The sequence below is a fragment of the Podarcis liolepis genome (genome assembly GCF_965112155.1).
Source record: "Podarcis liolepis genome assembly, chromosome: 4".
Taxonomy (NCBI): Eukaryota; Metazoa; Chordata; class Lepidosauria; order Squamata; family Lacertidae; genus Podarcis; species Podarcis liolepis.
Genome location: NC_139558.1, coordinates 81718575 through 81745523, shown reverse-complemented (window position 1 = coordinate 81745523; position 26949 = coordinate 81718575). Strand labels below are relative to the sequence as shown.

Genomic DNA, 26949 nt, shown 5'->3' with positions numbered 1-26949 from the left:
CCTACTCTCCCCCCCCCTTTTTAGTAGCTCACTCTTGTTCTCTTCTCTCTGCCTATTAAGTATAACAGTTTTCCATACAGAACTAAGAATTTGCCACTTCAACAAAACTGATTCATTAAGCTATTGCAATGTATCTATATAAAATGGTACATACCCATATGTTACTCCCGCAATGCTGCATTTCTTAAAGTTCATAATATTGCATGTTAAGGTGCCCGTTTTATCAGAAAACAGGTATTTTACCTAGAAGTCAAATGGCAGGCATTGAAGTTAGGATATCTGTACAATGAAAAGGGACGTGCAAATTATGCAAGAAGGTGGGCGATCAGAACAGACATGCTGCACCTTTTTTCACACAGTCAAACAGAAATAAAGTAAGGTTACCAGATTTTTTTCAATGAATCCGGGGACACTTTAAATACATAAATACATACATACAAACGTACACACATACATACATACATACATACATACATACTACACATTCAGTTACAGATAGGTAGCCGTGTTGGTCTGCCATAGTCAAAATAAAGAAATTCCTTCCAGTAGCACCTTAAAGACCAACTAAGTTAGTTCTTGGTATGAGCTTTCGTGTGCATGCACACTTCTTCAGATACACTGAAACAGAAGTTGCCAGATCCTTCTATATAGTGAATATAGATCACTATATAGAAGAATATAGATCCTTCTATACACATTCAGGACATTGATGCTGCAGTGATGGCGGTGGCAGAGGGAAGGGAGGTTTCTCACTGCCTTTCGGAGCAGCCCCATGCCAACTCCTACTTGCGTGTAAGCAGGAGGGGGCGGGGATCCCTCAGCTGGGAAGGGAGGCTTCCCGTTGCCTATCTGAGAGATCCCTGCCCCTCTTGCTTGCATGCAAGCTCTGCTACAGTGTGAAGTCTCCCTTCACGGCTGAGAGATCCCCACGCTGCTCCTGCTTGCACACAAGTAGGAGTTGGGAGGCTGCTCCAACAGGCAGCATGAAGCTTCCCTTCACAGCTTAGTTGCTGGGGTCAGGGAAGGTGGAGGCAGCCCGGAAGCTGCATCTTTGAGCCCCTGCACTACCATCATATGGGGGCTTCTGAGCAGCTCCTGAAGCCAGCCAGAGCCAAGTGCTCCGGACTGCTGAGACTGCCACTGCTGCATTTCCCGGGGACATTAGATGAAATCCAGGGACATTCTGGGGATGGAATTTGTCTGGGGACTTATTTGCAAATCCGGGGACTGCCCCCGGAAAACAGGGACGTCTGGTAACCCTAAAATAAGGGCATCTGATCCCAATGGCTATATTCTACATCATTTGGAAGAATGGCAGTATAAAAAAGGAATAACAATGCAAATGTATTACTTCTGTCACCTGAACTTAAAAGAATCACCACTGCAGAAAATAATAAGTTATAGAGTTGTTCAAAAGGGCACAGAAAGGGTCGTTTGTGCCATTAAGGATTTAGGAGGAGGAGAAGAAGAAGAGTTTGGATTTGATATCCCGCCTTTCACTCCCCTTCAGGAGTCTCAAAGCGGCTAACATTCTCCTTTCCCTTCCTCCCCCACAACAAACACTCTGTGAGGTGAGTGGGGCTGAGAGACTTCAAAGAAGTGTGACTGGCCCAAGGGCACCCAGCAGCTGCATGTGGAGAAGCGGAGACGCGAACCCAGTTCCCCAGATTACAAGACTACCGCTCTTAACCACTACACCACACTGGCTTTACTAGGTGCTACAATGGATATGGCACAAACACAGTCCCCAGCAAGAGAGTGTTCACTGTAATTCACAATGCTTTTTAGAAGGCCTGCCTACATTCGCTGAGGAAGGGATCTAGCAGTTTATCATTGTGAATTCTCAAGCCTTGTTCACAGATTGCAAGCATGGAATGAAAAGTACTGCACAAGTCTAATAGTTGGTTTTTCACATCATTCTCTGCCATCATACCACATTCTATCGTTCTTACCTGGCCGAGTTCCTCATTAAGGTTTGAAGTCCTGGCCATTGCAGGTGTATCTGTTTCATGATAATACATATCTATGTCCTGAAAGCAAGGAGAAGTGAGGATGCTTAAAGTGCAAGCCTATAGATGCCTACACAGAAGTAAGTTCCAGTAAGTTCAAAGGGGCCTACTTCCAACTGAGTGGGTAGAGGATTGCAGCCTCAATCAACATTTGAATCGAAAGTGTTCTTCATGAAGTATATTCTATTTTTATCTGCTTCGCCAATGTTTTATGCTGAGGTTTCATTGCTGTTCTGCTCTATTTTACTAACAGTCTCATACCCACCATTGCTCAGGAATGCTAAGAATCCAAAAATCCAGTGCAGTTTTGAAATCTGTGGTTAAAAGTGTGCCGTTTTTAAAGGTTCAGTCTACCTTCTTGATTCGAAATAGAATCTAATTGAATCCAAAAATACATACAAAATCTGTTCATTGGTCTAAGGAACCACCATGCAAAATATGGGTTACATACAAAATACAGTCAAGGAAGATGTCAACAATGGGTGATTTCTGCATATTAAAATCTCCTCTGATAAATTGTGAACAGCAGGAGAGACAGAGGGGTCCCTGAGTTTAATAAATTTGTTTTTATTTTGCGTATGGAAAGTTTTTCTGGCAATTGAAAAAGCGATGTTTTCTTTTGCATAGTGAAAGTTTTGAAAGTCTTCCATGCAGCCCACTGCCAACCAGGTTCTAGCTGTGGCTAGAAAAGAGATGAAGATTCATGCACAGCTTTGCTTAAATAAATGTCACTCTTATTTATTTAGCATTTGCTTCCCTGCTTTTACATTCCAAGTACTTACCCAGTTTATAAAAAGAGCCTGAGTAAACTTCACGACTTCCAGAGTCACCAACAGACTGATGGGAATGAGGTTGTTGTACAAGATTATGAAGGTGAGCAGGTTGTATCCAAAATTGCCTGGGATTGTTTCTGCAAGCCAGCATGGAGAGCAGAGAGAGAGAGTGTCACTAGGGAGGAAGGCATTGGTACATGTGTGGGGTTGTGTTTTTGTTTTTTGGGTTTTTTTTAAAACACCTTTATTGTGCAATAAAGAACAATAACAAAACAAACTGCTCCCGATTTCTCATGTGCCATTGTTGCAGTATTTGGCTGGAAAAAAGTGATAAGCATTAAAATCAACGACAAAGCCCCTCCAAAACCCAAGGTGAGTTGCTGGAGGTTGTGAACTCTCAAGAGATGTTATTTGCGAAAGTTAGGAATGGAAACCACACTGCGTCAAATTGATTAGATGTAGTTTGGCCCCTCGCTTTCTACATATCATGCGGTAATCTTTCCATGAGACTGAGACATGACACTTCCAGCCTCCAATTATTGCTGACCAATCTTAGCCTCAGGGAGGGAAGTGTCTCTGAAACAAACGCACCACTGGTAACTTACTCCAACAAAATTAAGTCATAGTAAGTTCCTCAAAAAGTGAGGTGTGCATTTTTCAATAAATGAAAATAAATAATCAAGTTTTGCTTTACGGAAGGGTCAAACTTTTGGGGGTTGTGGGAGCATTTCCAAACTGGAGAAACAGCCTTGGGTTTCAAACACAAACACTGCAGTCAAGTACACACCACAACCTATTCCATTGGCTACGAAACAGTGTTTCTTTATTTCAGTGGAGAGTGGGAAATCTGCGGGTGCCACAGAAACCTTCTGCAGGTGCATTGTGAAACCCTTGCTTTAAGACAATCTGTGGTACCCCAGTAGTAGTGTTGATACAGAATCCCGTCACAGCAAAGTGTGACTCAGACTAGGCTTTTGCCTCAAATCTCATAATTTCAGAATACTGGGTTTCTGAGTATCAAAATGCTTTGAAGCCACCATGTTTATAATCCACATATAGTGAAATAGAAGCACATATCGACATGAGATTTCTAGACGAGAAAAAAGGTGGAGAAAAGGTCCAGAAGGCTGATATAAACGCTCTGGTTAAATGGAATTTATGTTCTGATTTACAGTTCCCAATAGAGCCAAAGGTTCTTAAGACGGTCAAAGAGAATTCCTAAATGCAAACACCTCTGAACTTTAGATTGTAAGAAATTCAGGTTCTGTAAATCACTGGAGGGAAGCAAAGGTTAGGATAACTTGAGCGAAGCGGCCTTTTCTTACATTGTATGCATGGACCAGGTGTTCATTTTAAGAGGCTTGTTTTACCATCAACTCTTGAAAAAGGTCTCTCCCCCACCTCCAGCTCTGATAATATAAAAAGAACATGACAGAGGTTGCTTGCATTGTCCTGGAGTTAATAATATGAGCTAACAATGCCCCCCCTTTTTTTTACATGCTGTAACCTCAGATCCTGAGATAACAAACCTCCCTCTGCTGCCAAGTAATTGTTCTTTACAGCCATGACAAACTTCACAACAACTGCACAAAACAGCCAGCTAACTCATGATGACAGCTCAGAAAGAGAAAATGCCTCTGGCAGTTTGCTTCTGACTCAGAGCTGCCTCAGATTCATCCTTGCACATGTTGATAAAATACAAGGAGGCAGACACCTTTTAAAGCACTGTGCAAACCCGTCCCAAAACACAGCCCTGCTTTCCACAAATGCATCTCAGAAGAGAACAGCAGCTACACATTGACAACCTGTACCGCAAGGCAATAACAGGGTGCAACTGTACCGTAACCCAAGTAAATGGGTTCTATTTCCACATGTGTGTTACCTGGTTAACAGCAACACAGAATAATATAACGATGTGAAATGGATAAACTGGCATGGGAAGGAGGAGGGCTTAACTCTTCCTTCATAGGAACATCGGAAACTGCCTAATACTGAGTCAGACCACTGGTCCATCTGGCTCAGGAATGTCTAAACTGGCTGGCAGCAGACCTCCAGGGTTTCAGACAGGATTCTCTCCCAGTCATACCTGGAGGTGCTGGGGATTGAACCTGGAACCTCCTGCATGCAAAGCAGATGTTCTACCACTGAGCTGTGGCCCTTCCCTTAGCAATTCTCCTTTTCACTCAGAAGGCTTATTTCCAGGGGCTGGGGGGAAAGCAAAGGAGCATGGTGTTGTAAGGAAAATAAGCCAGAAGGCAAAAAACACCTTTCCCACACCTGCAAATTCTGCCCTGCAAACGCTGCCTCTGCATTATCATCCCATGGCAAATATGGAGGTGGGAACTCATCCTTCCACCCTTCATCACTGCCTCTTCTACACATCTAATAAAGGTAAAGGTAAAGGTAAAGGGACCCCTGACCATTAGGTCCAGTTGTGACCGACTCTGGGGTTGCGGCGCTCATCTCGCTTTATTGGCCGAGGGAGCCGGTGTACAGCTTCAGGGTCATGTGGCCAGCATGACTAAGCCGCTTCTGGCGAACCAGAGCAGCACACGCAAACGCGGTTTACCTTCCCGCTGGAGTGGTACCTATTGATCTACTTGCACTTTGATGTGCTTTTGAACTCCTAAGTTGGCAGAAGCAGGGACCGAACAATGGGAGCTCACCCTGTCGCGGGGATTCGAACCGCCGGCCTTCTGATCGACAAGTCCTAGGCTCTGTGGTCTAACCCACAGCGCCACCCGCGTCCCTTATCTAATCTAATATCTAATCTAATCTAATATGTAATCACATCTAATATAAGAGCACAAATTGCGCCTGCTGGATCAGGTCAATGGCCCATCTGGTCCAGCCTCCTGTCCTCGCAGTGGCCAATCAGACGCCACATCCTGCACTTTAGGATCCTGTGCAGAGGAAATGTACCATCCTGCTTACCCTTCTCCTCCCACCATTTGTCTTGTTCTAATTCTCGCAGATCTATTTCTTAAAGGGCAGAGGGATGGAGTGAGCAGCCAGGCGCCATGAGGACGGAAAGAGCCTTCTGCAAAGAAGCCATACCATCAAAGCCAGCCTAACAAGGAATGCCCTACAAGTCATTGGTGAGAGCTGATGCCCTCCTCCAAGGAGATCAAGGAGCTTTCTCTCGGCACGGCCACCCAAAGGGCAAAGAATCAGAAACAACAAATGACAGCTGAGAAAAGCAACTCAGAATGACAATCGCCACCAGTAACGGCATTGTTCACAGTATTTAAAAGGCATGCATTTATTGCTATGGTGTGGTGGGTTTTGTTTGTTTTGTTTTGGTAAGCATCTGAAACATGACATAGCAGCCGGAATTTATTTTAAGAACCTGCGACCCACTTTGAAACGCAATCAGTAAGGTCTTCAAACCACTGTTGTGCACACATTTGCACTTAGGCCTCCTTAATGCCACTGCAGTGGAGTGGAGGGGAACTGGCAATATCCCAGTAAAGAAGTGCACCTTTAGGGAAGGCAGATTCCACACTTCCTCAAGAGCAGCTGTAATACAGACATCATGGCATCACCACAACTCTCTTTATTGAACCCATGCAATGAACAAGCTTCAAGTTCTAAGGATCTTGTGATCTGGGTGCCAAATGGCTGCAAACCAGGATTTCAAGAGAGCCAAACAACTGAAAAATCTGAAAGATTTAAACCTCTCCTTATACTATTAAAAACTGTGGGCTTTAGCTATAGCAGACAAGAGAATGCATAAACTACAACGACACTGGGGTCTTCTGCAAAGTGACCAGGAATGCATCCGAATCTAAAAGAGACACCCTTCTTATGATTTCAGTTTTACTCCAGTGAATTTCACAATAATCCTTTCCCCACCACTGACGCTTCCATCTTCACCTGTTAAAACCTGGAACAGTGCCCTATGCTGGCCCCAATTTCTGGATCACTGGCACTGAAACACAAATGCCTTCCTTTCCCTCCCGCTTTTCTGTCCAGCAACATCTATTGTCTTCTCAGCCTTTTGTACGTCGGTTCCAACTAAACCTGCTAAAGGGAGGTAAACAGGACCAGGAAGAAGCAAAACACAACCCTACCCTTGTCTACATAACACTGCAAAATGATCTCAGTAAGCAGCTGAGACAATAAGGGCAGGTGTTTTTCCTTGGCACCAACGCACAGCTGCTTCTTTCAGGCTGAAAGACCAAGGGGAAAGCCTGGGAGGGCAAGTGAGCACAATATGGGAGTCTGTAGACAGAACGTATTTAATTGTTAAACTGTACAGAAGTTAAGGTGAGTATCTTAGCTTACCAGTGCATGGCCAGATCCGAACCATACATTTAAAGACTGTGGTGCCACTTGAAACCGTCATGGCTCCCCCCAAAGAATCCTGGGAAGTGTAGTTTGTTAAGGGTGTCAATCATTGTCAAGAGACCCCTATTCCTCTCAAAGCTACAACTCACAGAGTTTCCTGGGGAAAGGGACTGACTGTTAAACCACTCTGGGGATTGTAGCTCTGTGAGGGGAATGGGGGTTTTCTAACAACACCCACCACCCTAAATAAACTACAGTTCCCATGATACTTTGGGGGAAGCCATAGCTGTTTAAATCGGCATCATGGTGCTTCAAATGTGTGGTGCAGATGTGGTCTTACTCGTTCTCTTAAAGCGACAGTGTTTTTGATTCTGGAATAAGAGGATCACACATAGAGAGACAAACACAGATGCTGATCTTGCTTACTGTTTGAGCCAAAGTACCAAATGACTTCTCCATGTGTTCTGTTCCATAGTAAGGCACCCACAGCACTCACTAGAGCCATAACGAGCAGGATGCAAAACAAAATGAGAATCTGCATATTGGTCACTTTCTCCACATTTGATCTCTTCAAGGGAGCTTTGGTTGAATTCTGGAAAGGAACAGGCAGAGAAGCTGAATCAATTCACCGAGCTCATCATATAAGAGCCAGAGGAACATCTGAAGGAGCGTCTCCACCCCCATCGTTCTACCCGGACACTGAGGTCCAGCACCGAGGGCCTTCTGGCGGTTCCCTCACTGCAAGAAGCCAAGTTACAGGGAACCAGGCAGAGGGCCTTCTCGGTAGTGGCGCCTTCCCTGTGGAATGCCCTCCCATCAGATGTCAAAGAGAAGAACAACTACCAGACTTTCAGAAGACATCTGAAGGCAGCCCTGTTTAGGGAAGCTTTTAATGTTTGATGTATTATAGTATTTTAATATTTTTTGGGATTCCCCCAGAAATACAAGGAGATGCTGGAGATTCTACCTAGAAGTCCCTCTCCTGCAAAGTGCAATGATCAGTTGGGTATAGAATGGACGAGACTATTACTTAGTCCCAGGTTATACAGGGCTTTGTACACCAGAGCCTTGAACTTATCCTGGCATCTGATTTGCAGCAAGTGTAATTCTTTCAGCAGCAGCGTAACAGGATGGCAGTGGTCATCTTTCCTTGGTGGCCATTCTTTAGCTGAAATTCCTGAAATGCAGGGGGTTGGACTAGATGACCATTGGGTCCCCTTACAACACTACAGTTCTATGATTTTAGTCTTCCCCAGAATCAACAAACATTCTCACTTCTTCCTTCCCTTGGGCAGTTAGGTCTTAACTCGCCCCTGGGGAAAGCAAGGTGAGGCTACCGTTGGGAAACAAATCTTTGCAAGCTTCATTCAAGTGGTCCATGTTAAATATCCATCTGTATTTTAATTGTATTTGTATTGCTCTTTTCACTGCTTATATTGGATCTTATTGTATTACGATTCAGATTCCACAGAATTCAAATTGCAAGTGCAATAAAATACAATATATAAGAAATAAAAGAAGCGGTGAAAATACAATTAAAAATTAGCACAGCACATTACAACTGCTAAGCAGAAAAAAAATAATTAACCTCAGCAACTTTCAAGTGGCCTATGTGGGGCAGGAAGTTTGGGAACCACTGTGCTAGAGGAGTGGTGTTTATCCTCCCTAGAAGTCTCCCACTTTGTAAGAATTCAATCCTTTAGTGTGGCAGCACTTGCACTTTCGAACTCCCTGCCTACTGATGTCAAGCAGGTGCCTTCGATGTATTCTTTTTTGGCTCCTGCTAAAAACATCTCTGTTTAGACAACCCTACCTAGATATTTAGAAAGTTGATAGGAGCTTTAATCTGTTTTTCAGCTTATTGCTATTTTAACTTTTTGAAAGTCTTAAATTAATGTTGTTAATTCTTCTTGTAGATAAATTCACTGTTTTATCTTTTGGTAAACCACTTTTTTTAAAAAAAACAATCCAGTATAAACTAGATAGATAGATAGATAGATAGATAGATAGATAGATAGATGATAGATAGATAGATAGATGATAGATAGATAGATAGAGAGATAGACAGACAAACAGATAGATAGATAGATAGATAGATAGATAGATAGATAGATAGATAGAAAAGAAATAAGCGGAGGTGAAAAACTGGCAAAGCTACTCTTTGGTAATGGAAAGCCAACTTTACCTGCATAAGTTTCGTATCGTGTCCTGTGTAGACAACAATTCCTAAAACCCACTGAGTGTTCCTTATCTGTGCACCTCTTAGTAAGATCTGGTCAGGTCCAATCGGAACTGGACTGAGGATAAAGAAGGAGAAAAAGGTTGGAGGTAGAAACAACAACATGGTCCAAAAAACAAGATGCACCACAAAGATGTTCTTAAAATTTAAAATAAATTTTAAATGCGAATTTTGCATTGCAGTTACCCAACCAAGTAATGTGTACAAAGATGTGTGTACTAGGTAAAGTATGCAAAAAATGTTTTTTCTTAAGGGATTTTTTTTTTCAATAGAAGAACGTATTAGGCTAATTTCCATGCAAATATGTGTGTAATTAAAGAAACCTGCATTAAAATTCTGGTGGATTTTCATGAGGACATTTTAAAAAAATCAAATTAATGTGGAAATATGGAGAACAGAATTTCATATTGGAAAAACAAGAAAATGAGAGAAAACAAAACGGATAGGTTCATCCATCCCTACCAGAGGGAAACCTGGGCAATGACCCACAATTCCCTGTGATCCTATTCCCTCATGCATACAGAGCCAACCCCTCTTCCCAGCTCCCTTCAAATGTGCATAGCCACGCACGGGGGAGAAAAGACCTCCAGTATCCTAGAGTAAAGCTTAGGCACATGGGGGGTGTGGGGGATGTGCATTAAACATGGCAATAGTTATTCTTTTATCCAAGGAATACCTTTGGCCATCTAAACGCAGGTTTCCAGTGAAGTCGTACAAGTGACGGTTGGGCCCGTCGCACTCTATCTTCCCAGATGTTTTCATCACTTCTTCTTTTGACTGGAGGCAAGCAGTCTGGGTCAAACCCTGCAAGGGACCAGTCCACAGGCACAGTCATCAACTAAACTCTTCTCTTCTCGTGAATTAGCGCAGGACTACATTGCATGGTGCCCCTCCAGAAACTGTTGGGACTTCAACACTCCCATGAGCCCCAACTGCTGGCCACGTTGATGGGAACTGAGCAACATCTGGGGGCAGCACATTAGCTACCCCGGGTTCAGGGTCTATCATGTAAAGCTGCCTGCTTTACACTGCATTAAGACTCTCCTGGTTCTACTAGAAGTATCCTTCCCACTGTGCCAAGCTGTGGCAAATGCGGATGCTGCCGGGATGCATCTCAGACAACATCTTTCTCATTTAAATAATAAAAAAGGACTAAACCATCTGCTGCCTCATCTTAAATAATGAACCCCTGCCCCAATTGATTTTTGACAACCCGCTTGAAAGTTGCTGGGGATGACATTTTCTCCACTACCGAAGGAGAGGCACATTCTAAGCCATAGTTTTGGAGGAGTCATGAGACAGTATTAAAGCATGCAGATGGTCCTGCTGTTTCTCTCCAGCTAAAAGGATGAGGTAGCAGATGGCGACAGCTCTGCCTGGAAAGCCACTGCCAACCACTGTGGACCAGACAAAGGACCTGTGGCCCTCCAGCCATTGTCTGTCTCCATCTCCCATCAGCCTCAAAAAGCATGGTCCATGGTCAAGGATGATGAGAGCTGTAGTGGAATGGCATCTGGAGGGCCAAAGATTCCCCCAGTCCTGATGTATACAATACTGGACAAGACAGATCACATCTGACTTGGTATCAGGCAGCTTCACCTGTTCCTAAGCCTGTGACTACAACCCTGGAGAGGAAGTCTCCCAAGAATGCCTTCCCATACCCCTCTCATAGGTGCTGTGGTTATGCTAAGTTGAGCAATGAGTACATATTTACCCAGCTGCTATAATGAACAACCAATATTCAGACATGCTGTAGCAAGCCTCTTATTCCAACTAATATTTCTGCTATTCCTAGTTGTCATTTCCTCGACTTTTCAAAAAAAATAAATCAAAAGTTTTGTGTTGTTGTTTTTTTACCTGCCGTATTTTAAGGTTAGTCTCCCCATCGAGATTAGATGTTTCAATATAGCACATCGCCTGAGGTTCACTGTAAAAGTATAGCAACATGTCATATATCATACACACCATGCTTAAGAAGCAACCTCTACAAAGAAAGGTGCCTGCAAAATAAGTAAGAAAGAATAAAGGTACACTCACTGGCTCAACACACAATAATTCAAGCAGTGATTTCCCCCAAAACTGTTAACTGAATTTGTGGTGTTTTGTTTAAAAACAAACAAACTCTATCATAAGGATTTTATTTATTTTTTAGTATGCAAACAGCGCAAAAAATTAATGCAATGCAGGCTTTATACAAAATCAGGAAACACAGCACCTTCAGAACATGCAGACTCTGGTGAACTGAGGCCTATTTAAATAAATGAATAAATCCTGTGCACCACGGGAAAAACTGATGTTCCCAAAAGCAATCCTTTGCAGAAATGTCCAGCACAAATAGAATTAAGGGACATTGGCCAGACTCTGCCATAACGCAACATCAATTTATGTAGCAGTGTAGCAGAACCCACTTCCAACAGAACCCTGTTCTAGTAACATCTGTATGGAGAAACCACAGAAGCAAAACAAATTATGTGGTTCATTCCCCTGCAGTGCAATCCGCCTTGAGGACCAACGGATGCAATGAGATGGAACCGTGTCATCCTCTCAGCCCATCTGGTTTCTCCATTCAGACATTACTTGTAATAGTAAGGGCACAAGGAATTGAGCCTCGTGTATCTGTGCCAATATGTAAAAGAAGAAAGTATCTTTCACGGAACACGGGAAGTTGGCTGCTTGCTCTTTACCTAACGGGAGAGGGTTAATAGGAGAGCATGCAATTCTGCAGAATATTAAACTATGGTTTGATGTGCTCACTTGTTCCAAAGTTAGTAACCATAGGTTTTCCCAGTGAACAGGAAACTATGGTTAATTAGAGGCTTCCTGGTTGAATTGCAGCTTTCACACATAGGAAGGAATAAGGGGGTTTGTGTATTTGCATGTCAGCTTAACAGGATTGCCCAAATGCAGCCAGTGTGCTGCTCTAGTGCACATTCAGATGCTGCCCCTATGAGCTGAAGGTGCCTGCATGTAACCAATTCAGGGAAGGGAGAAAGGAAGGCCGTCCCATATTATCTGAATTTCTTTAAGTGCAAAGATTGTTTCTTTAAAAACCTCAGTTTAGCAGAAGCGTCATTTCACACCCACTCAGCATATCTGACCTGGTAGATAAAATGATCATGTCTGCTGGGAGGTGCTGCCCATTGGTGACCTTCACAAAATCTCCCACTGCCACCTGTTGAGCCAGGGGCAGGAGTGCAGCAGCATGAAAAGAGAGAAAACGAACAGAGAGAAAGACAAGAGTCCATCCATACTGTTAGTTAGTCAATCCTCCATACCAAGAGAAGCAGGGAAACAACGGTGTGTTATAATGAGCATTCACAGTTTTAAGGGGAGCCCATTCGCTGCAGGGACAGAGTCTGGGGTCTTTGCCTCTTGCCAGCCAGCAATGCCTCCTGAGTGGAAGTGGCAAAAAGCAGGCACTGATGCAATGGCATCAGAAGGCAGGTTCTCGAAACGGGAGGGGAAAGGGCTGCATCCAGGGACTCAAAGAGAAAGAGGGAGCTGGGGAGAAAATAGAGCAGACGTGGAATAGACAGGGACACCAGGAGTAAAGAATTGCATGGCTGACTCTGCCCTTTTCTTTTCCTGGTTTTATCTGTCAGCGGTAGGTAAAAGGTAAAGGGACCCCTGACCATTAGGTCCAGTCGTGGCTGACTCTGGGGTTGTGGCGCTCATCTCGCTTTATTGACCGAGGGAGCCAGCGTAAAGCTTCCGGGTCATGTGGCCAGCATGACTAAGCCGCTTCTGGCAAACCAGAGCAGCGCACGGAAATGCCGTTTACCTTCCCGCCGGAGCGGTACCTATTTATCTACTTGCACTTTGACGTGCTTTCGAACTGCTAGGTTGGCAGGAGCAGGGACCGAGCAATGGGAGCTCACTCGTCGCGGGGATTCGAACGCCAACCTTCTGATCAGCAAGTCCTAGGTTCAGTGGTTTAACCCACAGCGCCACCCGCATCCCTCTGCCAGCGGTCTATCAGGCTAAATCCAGTGGACTTCAATGGCCTATAAGCAGCATAACCGCATGATATGTAACCTGAGTGAATGGTCCTATTGCACTAAGCCAAAGGTTTTCATCCTTTTATTCCAATTCACTTTATCCAACAAAGGTGTTCCAAGTTTTGCTTCCTTCGATGTTTTAAAACATATTCCTCTTTTCAGGTTGAAGCATATTAAAGCAGCTTGGGTTTTGTTTCCTTCTCACTTTCATTTGCAAATTTGTTCCTAGTTTACATAATGTGGCAGCTACATCATACCAACGGAAGGGCGATACATGTTCTGAGTGAAATGAAATGTGCCCCTTCTTCATCTTCCCATTTTAAGCAGTCTGCACTCTAGAATAAAATATGATGTATTCAAATTGGGAAGGAGCTGAATGACAACATTGTACCCTATTATCCTTCCTGGCTTTCAGGATTTTTACTAATGTATTAATGCTGTGAAAATGCTGTCTTACATATTTAATTTCATGATCTGCCTTACTGGCTCTCTTCTCCCCCCCCCCCCCCAAAAAAGGATTTAAGACGGGCATTATTAACTAGGACTGTGCAAGCTCCACCCACCCCACCCTAACCCAATTTTGGGCTGATTTTGGAGATCTAGCCTTGATTCACCCACAAACAAATCAACCCAGACACAATCCAAATCCAGAAATACACACCTGTATTTTTCTACTCCAATAGTTAACCAACATGGTCACACTGAGCATGCTCCAGCACTCAATGAGGTGTTTTAGTTGTGGGTTTTCTGTCTATACTTCTAGAAAGCTTAGTGTTCCCCCAATCATGCTGGTGCCATGTTTCTTTTCCATGTATGGATGGCGCCATTTTGGCTGCATATGGACCCACCACTTGGAAAATAAACTAAACACTGCTACATAGGACTCTGAACTCGTTTTACCAGGGCTCCTTTCTAAGTGTGGTCCATCTCCTCTCTGTTTCCATAAACAATGAGTGACACATCTATATCAAGTAAGAAGACATGCATTTATATTACACAATTAGTAATCATTCCTTGCTTGGGATTTAAAATGGGAGAGCACATATGACCTGAGAAACACTAAGAATTGCTCTGTGAAGATATATGAACTAAGAACCTTGAGCTCCCATTCTTAGAACCTCAGTGCAGATCAAAATTATGAGTTCATTTCAAGATTTAAAAAGTATCTAATTGGCAAAACATCTTAAATGTAGTTCTTACCTCTTTCCACATAATATTCTGCCACATTCCATTTCTTAAAACTGGAAGAACAAGGAAAAAAGAAAACTGCATATTTTTTTCTCTCTCTCTTTTAAATTATCACATGTTAATATGTTCCCTATCACTGATTGGTCTATGAGTCATTGCTCACTCTAAAAAGAAAGTAGAGCGGGAAGGCTCAGAAGACCCCAACATCTCCTCAAAATGCTCTACAAGCAAGTTTTAATGCTATAGCTTTCTTTTTTCATTGGGTTGTCAACTGGGGGTCAAGCAGAACTCCCCCAGGGATCAGATTTGTTTTAGCAGTTGCTGAAACAATCCCAAATTCCTCCATTAATGTGAAGTTCTAAGTGGCCACATTTGTATGGTTTAGCATTGTGAGAATAAGCCTAGCTTATGCCTGCCCCTGGACACTCCCCATGTCTTTGCCATTGTGACTGTGACGATCACATTGGAAACTTCCAGTTTAGAATTAACCACAGTTAGTATATCCTCCAAACACCCAGAGAAAAATAAGTCAGCTTCTTAAACTATGGGTTGAGGACGGCTGCTTCCCACTAACCATCGTTAAAATGAATCACAGTCTGGCCTTCTTTGCACATGCTAAACCATGACTAAGGCTTTCCATGGTTAATGTTGGCAATCATCTATAAAACTTAGTTAAAGCTGAGACATCACACAATCACTTAAACCTCACAATTACATCACAAAACAGTTAAATGCACCAGCAAGAGGAGCTGAGTCTTGAGAGTGGCTTGAATATTTTGCTGTTCTTCACTAGTGACTCTGTAGCTTTTGGGTAATGACAACTCCTCAGCCATAGTTAAGGAGGAGGCCCAGTCAATATGTAACACTAAACCAAGATTAACGTTAGCTAAGGTTGACAAACTAACTAAAAACTTTGGTTAGTGAGTAACCTTTCACAATAGTTCATAAATCATACTTGGGTGGCCAGGGTAGGTTCACACATAACACTGAGCCATGGTTTAGTGTTATGTGTATACCAGACCCAGAAAGCTATAGTTGATAAAAGAGTACAGGGGAAAGTTTCTGAATGCCAGATCCAAGCTGCACCAGAGGAGGAAATCACAGGCCCAGAAGGGGAGGAGGCTTGTTCTCATAACCAGCTCAAGATAACCTGTCATTATTTCAGATAAATCTACAACATTAAAATGTGGGGGGGGGGGAATGGGCACTGAAATTTGACCCATAAAGTATGCTTTAAATTAAAGAAAGAAAACCTGATGTTCTGCCAAAACCTCAGCCCAAAGTCAATACTGCGCATTTTAATTTAAAAACGGGAGCTTGCAAGTAATTGTATAAACCAGTGTAATTATTTCTCTCTCAGATATGGATTGCCACTGCTAAAATCACTTAAAGGAACAGATCTAAATATACTCAGGCAGCTCATCATATACAATATACTATTCTATGCAATTATACACCATGGTGGTGCTTGAGACCAGTGCGGTGACTGCATTGTCACTGATTGCTCCAACCCAATTGATGCCTATTTGTACCTTTGTGTAATTAGAGACAATGGGGCTGTGTGAAATGATGCAGAACACGGCATTAATCACTCAGTCGAAATAAAGCATTTCTCATTTTCATTTATTTAGATTTGAATCTGCCATTGCCCATGACAATACAGCAAATAAGACAAAGGAACAGGAACACAAAGAGAAATAATGAATATAGTAATTAAAGCGGGATAAGGCACGTTCTTGCAGAATTGATAATGACGACAATGCAGTGTCGTTTCGTGCCCCCTTGGCGCAGTGTAATCAGGTACTACTTATAATAATTAGGCAAAAGGTAAAACTTCCAATCATGACTAATTACCAACACGTGGCATCTAAACAATTATATACTTTCTCCCAATTCTTTCTCTTGCAGGTTATATTAGAATTTAGTCAAAAATCACAAATTATTGAAACCAAAAGTAATCTTTGACCCACTGTGCACGTCATAGTAAACCATAGCTGCTGGCTTTCTATAAATGCTTTTATCAGGACAACTTTTCCATTCCCTGCTAACATATGGAAGGAAGGAAGCATGATCCTTAGCTTAGCGCTGCCTCCAAAAGTTCAAGTAAATCATGATCAGTGAGCCCAAAACAAACCTTTGCTAAAGATCATGGTTTATCGAGAGCGAAATAAACCATAATCTTATATATTAGTTCCGCATTTGTATGAAATCCATCTTTTAGTGTGGCAGCACCTACACCTTGGAGCTCCCTGCCTACTGCAATCAGATGGGCATCTTCACTATACTCTTTTTAGTGCCTGCTAAAAATAGACAAGTTTATCCAGACATGCAAAATGCTGACATGTGTTTGATTTCCCCCCCATTGCCGATTGCTGTTTTTTACTGTTTTCAATCATTTGTTTTAACTGTCTTTGACTGATAATTTCATTTTATCCTTTTCGTGAATCGCTTTGAGGGCTTGTATTTTTACAATCAAGCAGCATATAAACTTTGTGAAATAAATGAAATAACAAATAAGACAATCAGGTTGTGACTTTCTCCCCTGTGTGTACTTTATTTAAAAGGAAATTAAAAGAAGACCTTACCGACTGTTTTCTTTTTGTTCACCGTACTGTCAGCCTTGTGTCTTTTCTATTGGGAAGTCAAAGTACAAACATTTAGTTGGAGAAACACTGAGAAAAGTGATCTGTGCACCCAAAAGGCTAAAGCAAAGCAGAGGAACCGAGAGACAAGACCACTTCTATTACGCTTGACATTTCCCTTAGTGTGCAAAACACAGAACTGTACCGTTTGCATCAAGTTCCAAAATGTATCAAGGCCTTTCAACTCTCTAATGGGCTGATCAGCCAATGCGCACACAATGAATCTTTGTACTTGCAAGGTGCTTTTGCTAAGAGCTCCACCTGCTTCATATTATCGTGATAAGTCTTAAAACACCTTGCAAGACAAGGTAGTATCATTATCCCCACAATATAGAGAATGGAATGAGGATTGGGGAGGGAGTCACTAGTTTGTGGAGGCAACTAGGAAGAGTTCGCACCTTTGGTTTCAAGTACAGTGGTACCTCGGGTTACAGACGCTTCAGGTTACATACGCCGCTAACTCAGAAATAGTACCTCAGGTTAAGAACTTTGCTTCAGGATGAGAACAGAAATCGTGCTTTGACAACGCGGCAGCAGCAGGAGGCCCCATTAGCTAAAGTGGTGCTTCGGGTTAAGAACAGTTTCAGCTTAAGAACGGACCTTCAGAACGAAGTAAGTACTTAACCCGAGATACCACTGCAGCTAGAAGGGGCCATAGCTCAGAGGCAGGGCATCCAATGCTTTGCATGCAGAAGGTTCCAGGTTCAAATCTTGGCACCACCAGAGAACCCTGTGTGAAATCCTGAAGAGCCACTGCCAGTCTGTGTAGAAGATACTGAACTATATGGACAAATGGTCCAACACAGTATAAAGCAGCTTCCTATGTTCCTGCAAATGTAAACAGCCTTCACTTCAACATCCCCCACAGGCTATAGTGCAAACCAAGAACTGTAAAGCATGACAGCGCTGGAAACTAACAAATTACAGTAATTTTCACCCAACACTCTCAATAGCCCTCTTAGAGTGCATAGTATTTTTCAATCCTTATTCCATTTAGCCACACAAGAGCCCTATGATTTAGGTCAATAATGTTACTATTTTACAGATGGGAACCGAGGCGAAGATAAGGCAGACTGCTGAAGGCCACCCAATAACCACAACAAACCACAATCCAAATCCACTCTCCCATGTCTCCAGCATTATGGACCATTCCTGGCCTGCGTCTAGCAGGCAAACATTTCCAAATTTAGCTCTTCTACCTTCTACCAACCAAGGGAGCGGCTTTGAGTCATGTCCAACACATGGTATATTGCTTCACCTATACATTTTAGATAAAATAAAATAAAAATGCAACTTTGTGCCGGTAATTCCAAGGCTGTGCAGACACCGTGGAGCCCTGGGCAGAAACGTCTGAAAGGACGGATTATTTCGGTGGCATAACTTCATCAGTGTTCAATAGAAGCGGGGCTTTAAAGGTCTGTCTCAAGGTAAAGCTGAAATGTTTTGTCTGCAAAGAAATGCCAAATGAATTTGGCTAGGATCCAAAGAGACACACATGGGGAGTTTCTGCCTGCACAGTGGCTCGGAAACCTCTTGTTGAGGAAGGCTCTGTTACAGCTACAGTTTTAATTCTCTTTGATGGATGTCTGTGATGAAGTAATTAGTTTTGTTTGCTGCACTTTTCTATCCATTTCTTTCCCTCCAAAGAAATTAGCTGAATTGTGGTTCCCAGGAGGTCACCTCTCTCCAGGCAATTTACAGGGCCAGGTCTGTTAAATTTTAGCACTACGGCTGCATCACGCCAGGAACAAAGGAGGCTGCCTTATCAAAGGTCAGACAAGGCTTCTCTAACCCAGAGTCTCTAGATGATTTAAACTACAACCAGCATAATTCTGGTGGTCAACAAAAGAGGTTTAAAGACTGTCTCAAGGCAAATCTAAAAAAATGTAGTATAAACACTGACAACTGGGAAACACTGGCCTGCGAGCGCTCCGGTTGGAGAACAGCCTTTACCAAAGGTGTCATGGGCTTTGAAGACGCTCAAACTCAGGACGCAAGGGAGAAACATGCTAAGAGGAAGGCACGCTTGGCAAATCCACACTGTGATCAACTCCCACCCGGAAACCAATGTCCCCACTGTGGAAGAACGTGTAGATCCAGAATTGGCCTCCACAGTCACTTACGGACTCCCTGTTAAAACCATATTTATGGAAGACAATCTTACTCAGCTACAAGTGATCACCCAAGAAGAAGAAACTACAACACCCATCAGCCCCAGCCAACATGCTCAATGGAATCAGATGATGGAAGTTGTAGTCCAAAGCTTCTGGAGGAAGGTTGGGTAAGGCTGTCCACCTAGCAAAGCCTCGTCTGTTCAGACTGACAAAAGCTCTCCAGGGTCTCAGGCAAAGGCCCTTCTCATCAATTGCAACCTGATCTATTTTTAACTGGAGGCACCAGGATTGAACCTGGAACTTACTACATACAAAGTGAGAGCTATTTTTCAGCCCTCCATCATGTTCCTGCAAACCATTATCTGGGCAGCACGCATCAGGCTTGGTCACTGGCCACAGCAATAAGTGCAAATGATGAAACATTGCTCTGGTAGGGACTAAGAACTGGCAGCTCTAGCACCGATTTCTGGGGCAAGGTCGTACCCCAGTGGACCTGCTGTGGCCAGAAGACTCAGAAGCAGAGCGGCAACTGGAACATCTGAAACTGATGGGAAATGTGTGCACGCTTTTGCATCTCCATAGCAACTCACAGGGCAGGGTTCAACTAAGTTGTTTCGTGCAAGAACCAAGGTCCAAAAAAACAGCAGGACTTTCCCCCTGTGCACCCCTTGCATTTGCTCTGGAGGGTTGGGGAAAACCCCAGATAATGTTTAAGGGGTAAGCAGAGGGGACAAGAGGGTGGAAAAGTCTTGTTTTGGACTTGTGAGTGGACCTCTTTCCCCACGTGCACAAGTCCTTCAGAGCTATGTTGAATCCCACCCATTTTTATGTTGTTGTATTTCAGATGTGCTGTGAGAACTTTGGTAATTAGGCAGGTCATATGACAGCATTCATATAACCAAGCAGTGCTGCCCATTAAGACTACAGACCCTCATAGACTCACCTATCAGTAAGCCCCACTGAACTCAGTGGGGCTTATCTCAGAATATAAAATTAAGCTTTGTAACAACAGAAGAATCCTGATGAATCAGAGGCCAGGTGCTCATCTAATCCAATATCCTCTTACAGTCTGATAGAATGGCCACTTCTAGGTAGATGGGTTGAGAGAGAGAGTCAAAGGCCTGATTTCCTGCTCACCCTCTACTCTTAGCACATTTGTTCTTCTTGTATGGTTTTGTACTGATTCTGGCTGCAATGGCAGGGTGGAATTAAATAACAGGAAACTACATAAATAACTAATACATCCCGATGCACAATTGGTGTCCTTTGAATGCAAGGTGTCCACAGGTGCCTCTATAGGCTCCTGCCCCATACACACAAATGTCTCTTGCATGACCACATCTAAGTTTCAAAGGATCGGAGGAACATTGGTTAGAAAAGACAGAGAAGTGCCTTATACTACGTCAACCCATTGGCCCACCTAGCTCAGTGCTGCCTGCACTGACTGGCAGTGGCTCTCCAGTATTTCAAACATAGGTCTCTCCCTGCCTGGAAATGCCAGGAATTGAACCCGGGACCTTCTGCATGCAAAGCAGATGCTCTGCCACTGAGCTACGGCGCTTCCCCTCCAACAATAGATGGTTGGCCTATTTCATCCAAATGCCCAACATATACTCACATAGTCTTCAATAATCTCCTTGATGCCAGCAACTGTGAGAATAAATAGCAGTGGCACCAAGGTGGTATATCTTCCAGTTGGTGAGACATCTGGAATTTGCTGAAAAGGGAAAATAATAATAATTATTATTATTTTAATGTTACTAGAACACGGCTATGACCAATGTTTTCTCCTACTGGGAAAGTACTGAGAGAAAAAAGCCAAAATTCCTGATGCCATTTGCTAAATGAAAAGCAACTTCTGGAGGAAAGAACTTGTAGTTGAAAGGTGAGCAGTGAGGGTAACTTAAATCTATTCTTTACCTGCTGCTTCTCTACTCCAAATTGTGACCCTTTCTCTACCGCTTTTCTTCAATGGGATTCCAAATACAGAAGGAAATATTGTTTGGTGGGGTGATTTAGAGTAGAGAACGACTGGGCAATGCAAGGGTGAAGCATCTCCTCCCCCTTGGTGCTTCTCCAGGATAAATTCCCTTGTCTTGAACATTTTGTTTCTAAAAACCAGTGTTAGGGCTCTACAACATAAATGTGGTGCAATGCGTCACTAGCCTCTGAAACTAGGGCCTAACCTAGCAAGCTGCATTGGACTGCATGGGCTCAGGTCTCAGAGCTCTGCCAAGGGACACAAGGGGTGTGTAACACTGACCCCTTTCAATTGGCAAACAACACAAAGGCTCCTGACTGAAGCATCCCAGGATCATTTCAAATACAGGTTGGCTTTCTCCCTTTGTGTGGTCAATAGGCCTGTTTTACTCTAGCCTGAGCCTCAGAGACCCTAAGGTGGAAAACACATCCTCCAGGTCTAGGCTTAGTTACTGCTACCCTTGGTCCCAGCTCTGCTCTGATACACTTACCTATGGGGGTAGACAACATGTTAGCCGCCATATGTTGTTGAACTGCAACTCCCATCAGACCTGGCCAGTATGGCCGAGGGTGATGGGAGTTGTAGTCCAGCAACATCAGGAAAGGCATGATATTGGAAGCCCTTAGTACAGAACAACAGTCTGAAAGAATTTGCTGTCAATCACTCCCATTGATTCTATGGAGCATGATCACTGTGCCATGCAATGGTGAGGTCCACAGTTCGGGGGTTTCATCATTGCTATAGGAAAGATATGCCCAGAACATTCACTTGTAATTATATTAAACGGAGTGACAAATGTAGTCAGTTTAATTTCGCAACAGAGGCCTACCTGCAGTAAGGCAATGAAGAGGAAGAAAGCATTAGCCGCTTTTCTGATCTGCTCATACAAGAATCGAGGTAGAAATGTCACCACGCTGTACTTGGCTGTGCTGTAAGTTTTCAGAAACAAAAAAGGAAATAAATGAAGACTTCGTTTAGAAGGTCACGGGAGGAAACCCCTACCAAATGAACTGACGTTAAATTAAACCAGCTGGGGGGGGAATCAAGTCAGTTCTTTCAAATCAATATGTGAACTTCAGCCTTTATAAATTGAGATGTCTAGCAAAATAAAATAATAATAATAAACCCAATATGATTACTGTAACACACAGCCAACAAATTCGTTCAGTTAACTGCAATGAGCATCGTATTCCATATATCAAAACTCTGCTGGTTTCCACAAATTCTGGAGTCCTGATTATCAGAACCAGCAAGGTTTTTTAATGTGACCCAAATGCTCTGAAAATCTATTCTTGATTTACAAGAAAACCTCAGTACCATGGACAGTTCTCTATGGGTTGCATGCCATTAAGTCCTACTTCGAGTAAACTCACTGAAATTAATCAGAATCATAGAATTGTAAAGTTGGAAGGCACCCCAAGTGTTTTCAACCCCAGTTCAACTCCCTGCAATGTGGGAATCTCAGCAGAAACTGAAAGCTGAAAATGGACCCAAGTTCACCATGCCTTTTAATGATAATAGACCTTCTCTGAGTAGGATTGGCACTGGATTGAACTCTATGAGATTATTTTAGCTTCAGGTTATGCTGCTGAAAACAGCACATCTGTGTCAAGTTCTCCCCTTCCACCTCTTAATAAATTGTATTGACATTGTATTGCCAGTAACTTGTTTTTAAAGAAGCAAATAGTTTATTCTCCAAAGACACCCATGGTATTGTCATTAGCAGCTATAATGTTGCAGCATCATTGTGGGTGGGAATGCATGTGACACAGATTAAAGTGCGGTAAGAGTAAAGAAGAGGAAGGAAAAGAATACACTGAGAAGACGGTGCCAATGGAATAAAATGGCATCGAAACAATGCAAATACATTTGCAATGAATATTTGTTTATTTATCATTTAACAGAGTCGCACACAGCTTAATGACGGTCTCCAAGCAGTTTAAAGAACAAACATGCACAACAACACTCACCCTGCTAACACATGCACATCACACCCGAATTCTGCCTTGCAATTCATCCACACAAATCGTCCAGTAACAACTACTTGTTCAATAGCACTCAACCCATTCTACTGCCACTAAACTTGTTAACAATTTTATATATCGCCTTCATCCATGCATGTTCCTCTACAACCAGGGTTCCCCGCTTCCTGCACCTGAAGATTAGCTCTGGAGCTGCATTCTGCTTTGAGTGTGGAGGGCATAGGTCCCTCCTCTTAAGTGAAAAGGAACGCCTTGAAAGCTCTAATCTGAGATTGCGCTCATTCCTCCTTATCTTCAACCCTCCATTTCCCCCCCAAACAGCACCAATGATTCTGCTGCATCATCTATAAATAACGAACAGGTGGGTTCGTTCTTCAGCTGACATATGGTATCTGAACCCTGGAAGACAGAGAGGCACTTAAATGTCGTTATTTAAGGCACAGATTCATTTGTTTCCCTGCTTCACACTTGACACCCTCAACATATGCCAATTTCGCCAGCCTCCTTAACCAATATAAGATCAGCTCTCCCAAGGAAGCTTCCCATGTGTTGTGGCTATACACACATACTTGTGCGGATGTTGTTCAGAGCACAAGCACAATGATTCCCCAGGGTTTCAATGGAACTTTTCCTATGGCGGCACATAAAGAGGCAATGATATCTAGCACTCAATGATATCTAGCTAGCTGAATCAGGGAAATGCAGAAGCTCTGTTTACAAAATAATAGGGGAAACACATGAAAGAGAAATGCTGAGTGTTGGGGCGGCTAGTAATGAAGGCTGTTGATACTGTAGTCAGCTTTATCCCATTGCTCATAGCTTCCCTCTCTATAGGAGCTTCCAGTATCCAGCCTCCAATATCTCAGCACTTTATCAGGCTGATATCAGATCAAGCAGATTTGTTTAATGGGATGCTTAAAAGTACTTATTTAAATTATTAATACCCCACTTTTTCTTCAAATACCTCAAGGCAGTTTACAAAAATAGTAAACACACACACACACACACACACACACACACACACACACTACAAACAGCAATATATAAAAGGAATACAGTCATACCTTGGTTGACAAACGCCTCAGCAGTCAAACGTTTTGGCTTCCGAACACTGCAAACCCAGAAGTAAGTGTTCCGGTTTGCGAACGTTCTTTTGGAAGCTGAACGTCCAGCGGGGCTTCTGTGGCTTCTGATTGGCTGCAGGAAGCTCCTGCAGCCAATCAGAAGCCCTGCCTTGGAAGTTGAACGTTTTGGAAGTCGAATGGACTTCCAGAACGGATTCCGTTTGATTTCCAAAGTACGACACTAAATAAGAATAAAAGCCAGAAATAAAACAGTTTAAAACAGGTGTGGAAAACATGTTTGACCCTCCAGATGTTGTTGGACTACAATACCCATCACCCTGACCATTCTTCATGCTCACTGGGGCTGATGGAACTTGGAGTCCAACATTGGGAGGGCTGCAAGTTCCCCCTCACTGAATTAAACACTAATTCCTGTATTTTACTAGCAATAAGTTTCATTTGCTCCATCCCTGGTTTAAAAGCAATTGCAATAGGAAGCGTCTTTTTTTTAAGTAAAATAAAAAATAATTAATGGTTTCATTATTTAAAAAAACAGCAAAAATGCAGCATTAAAAAAACTTGTTATGCAATAAGAACTGCACATAGTTATGGCTGGCAAGGAATTAAAATCCAGTCTATTCCAAGGGTCGTGTCAATCATAGTATTAAAATAGAAATGAAAAGCAAGAAGGCTACAGTTTATAGATTGTGAGTAATGTTAGAAAACCATGAGAGAAAAACTGCAAGGAAATCAGAATGAAGAAATAAGTGTTGTGCTCAAAAAGCGGGGGAAATCTTAGATTAGAGACAGAGGAACATCTAGTCCAGCATCCTGTTCTCACATTGGCCAACCAGATGCCTACAGGAATTCTGCACAGTACACCGCTTTCCTCACTTGTAATTCACAGTATCTGGTATATAGTTCCCTAGGAAGAGGGGTAGACTGTTAAACCGCTCTGAAAATTGTAGCTGTGGGAGGGGAATAGGGGTCTCTTGTTGGCTCTCAACACCCTTAGCAAACTACCTGAAATATACTCAGAGTCCTGTAGTGATTTCATCCTCTTTATTGCAGCTTGTAAAACAGTGATTGAATTGCCCCCCCCCAAAAAAAACCTCAGGCTTTTATATACATTATTTACACAATGAGTCCCGTCTGATTGGCTTACAGGAAAAGACCAATCAGGCTCCAGGAGGGGAAGCAGAATCAGCCAATCAGCTGTTGTGTTCTAGGATCCTACTTGCTTATTGTTCTAGGATCCAAGCTTAGTACATAAAACTACCATTTCCAGGATTCATTAGGGGAAGCCATGACTGTTTCAAGTGGTACCGTAGTGCTTTAAGCGCATGGTGTGAATGTGGTCCTAGAAGCATACACATATCAGCAGGGGCATCTGTGAGGTTAATGAGCACTGCCTTGCACACCCAACTTGGTACAGGGAAACTGGGGAAGGAGCCAGGTAAGTCAGGATGGGAGCTAGTTGCAGCCACTGGGCTTCCAGTTTGCCACCCCTAGTTTAAATAACAGGGCACCATCCAACTTCTCCAACTTCTGTTTATTGCCCATTCATCTGGGGTATTATGTCAACAGTAGCGCATTTTGCTCCATCCTTTCTGTTCAACTGATGATTGTGGAGGGGTGGGGAGGGTGGATTATTAAAAATACTGGTGACATGTTTTAGCTGAGAGTCGTTTACGATATACGTTGCACTGCACAGAAGTGGCATAAGAATATATGAACAGAATTTCAAAGAATGCCAGCTAAGAGAACAGCCTTTGAAACATTTTGCTGCCTGACTCAACACATAATGTGTTTTCACAACTACTCAAACAATAAATCTGTCTCGTTTATATATCACAACCAGTACGTCAAGGCCGCTTCAGATGCAATATGGCAACTGCTGCTGCTCTGAATGGAGCTGTGTGGCAGCTATTACCGTACGTAAGGTGGGACACATACATACAGGAACATAGGAATCGGCCTTACACGAGTCAGAACTATTATTCTGGCTAACCAGATGTTGCTGGACTACAGCTCCCATCATCCCTGGCAACAGGCCATGCTTCTAACTCTACAATTCTATGACTGGGGCTGATGGGAGTCCAACAACAGCTTGTGGGGCTGGGGACGAAGTACAATATGGAAGTGGCTGGGCTACTTCAGGTGTCAAGTTCTGGGTTGTGTGAGTGTGCGCGCCCTAATTTTGAATGCTCCAGGTGAAAGAGAAAACCCCCTGCATTTAGTAAATTAGTACTTCAAAGAGGAAATTGGAGCAGCTGTCACTGGAGTCACTCATTTACTACATAAAGCAAGCCTTTTGGGGCAAGATGTAAGGTGTTTAGAAAAGTTCATTGGAGCTTTAATTTGTCTTAGTCTCATTTACTGCAAAATACGACAGGTGTCCACTATTTGAATTTTCCAGATGTGAGTTCCGACAAGCTTCCCCAGCATAGCTGTCAACTTTTCCCTTTTCTTGCGAGGAATCCTATTCAGAATAAGGGAATTTCCCTTTAAAAAAGGGAAACGTTGACAGCTATGTCCCCCAGCTGGATAAATGGACCTTTATTGTGGGTGTCTACTTGTTTTAAGTGTCTTTGTTGCATTTGTGCTTTTAACTGTTTTTAATTATCTTATGTGTAAATTGCCTGGAAACGGTGGTTTAGAAGGTGATT

At 42.9% G+C, this 26949-nt stretch overlaps 1 protein-coding gene across 1 annotated transcript in view; it reads right to left on the bottom strand.

Annotated features, from left to right (window-relative positions):
• The window catches only part of ATP8A2 (ATPase phospholipid transporting 8A2), a 250069-nt gene that overhangs the window by 165363 nt on the left and 57757 nt on the right, over positions 1-26949 (bottom strand). Inside the window, exons 3-14 of the mRNA XM_083498877.1 lie at positions 22064-22163; positions 20872-20970; positions 17083-17128; positions 14510-14550; positions 12410-12483; positions 11169-11238; positions 9988-10115; positions 9258-9369; positions 7499-7664; positions 2792-2919; positions 1953-2030; positions 155-243 (exon numbers count right to left, since the gene is read on the bottom strand). Of these exons, the coding sequence (XP_083355003.1) occupies positions 155-243; positions 1953-2030; positions 2792-2919; positions 7499-7664; positions 9258-9369; positions 9988-10115; positions 11169-11238; positions 12410-12483; positions 14510-14550; positions 17083-17128; positions 20872-20970; positions 22064-22163 (1131 nt within the window). The remainder of the gene's footprint in view (positions 1-154; positions 244-1952; positions 2031-2791; positions 2920-7498; positions 7665-9257; positions 9370-9987; positions 10116-11168; positions 11239-12409; positions 12484-14509; positions 14551-17082; positions 17129-20871; positions 20971-22063; positions 22164-26949) is intronic.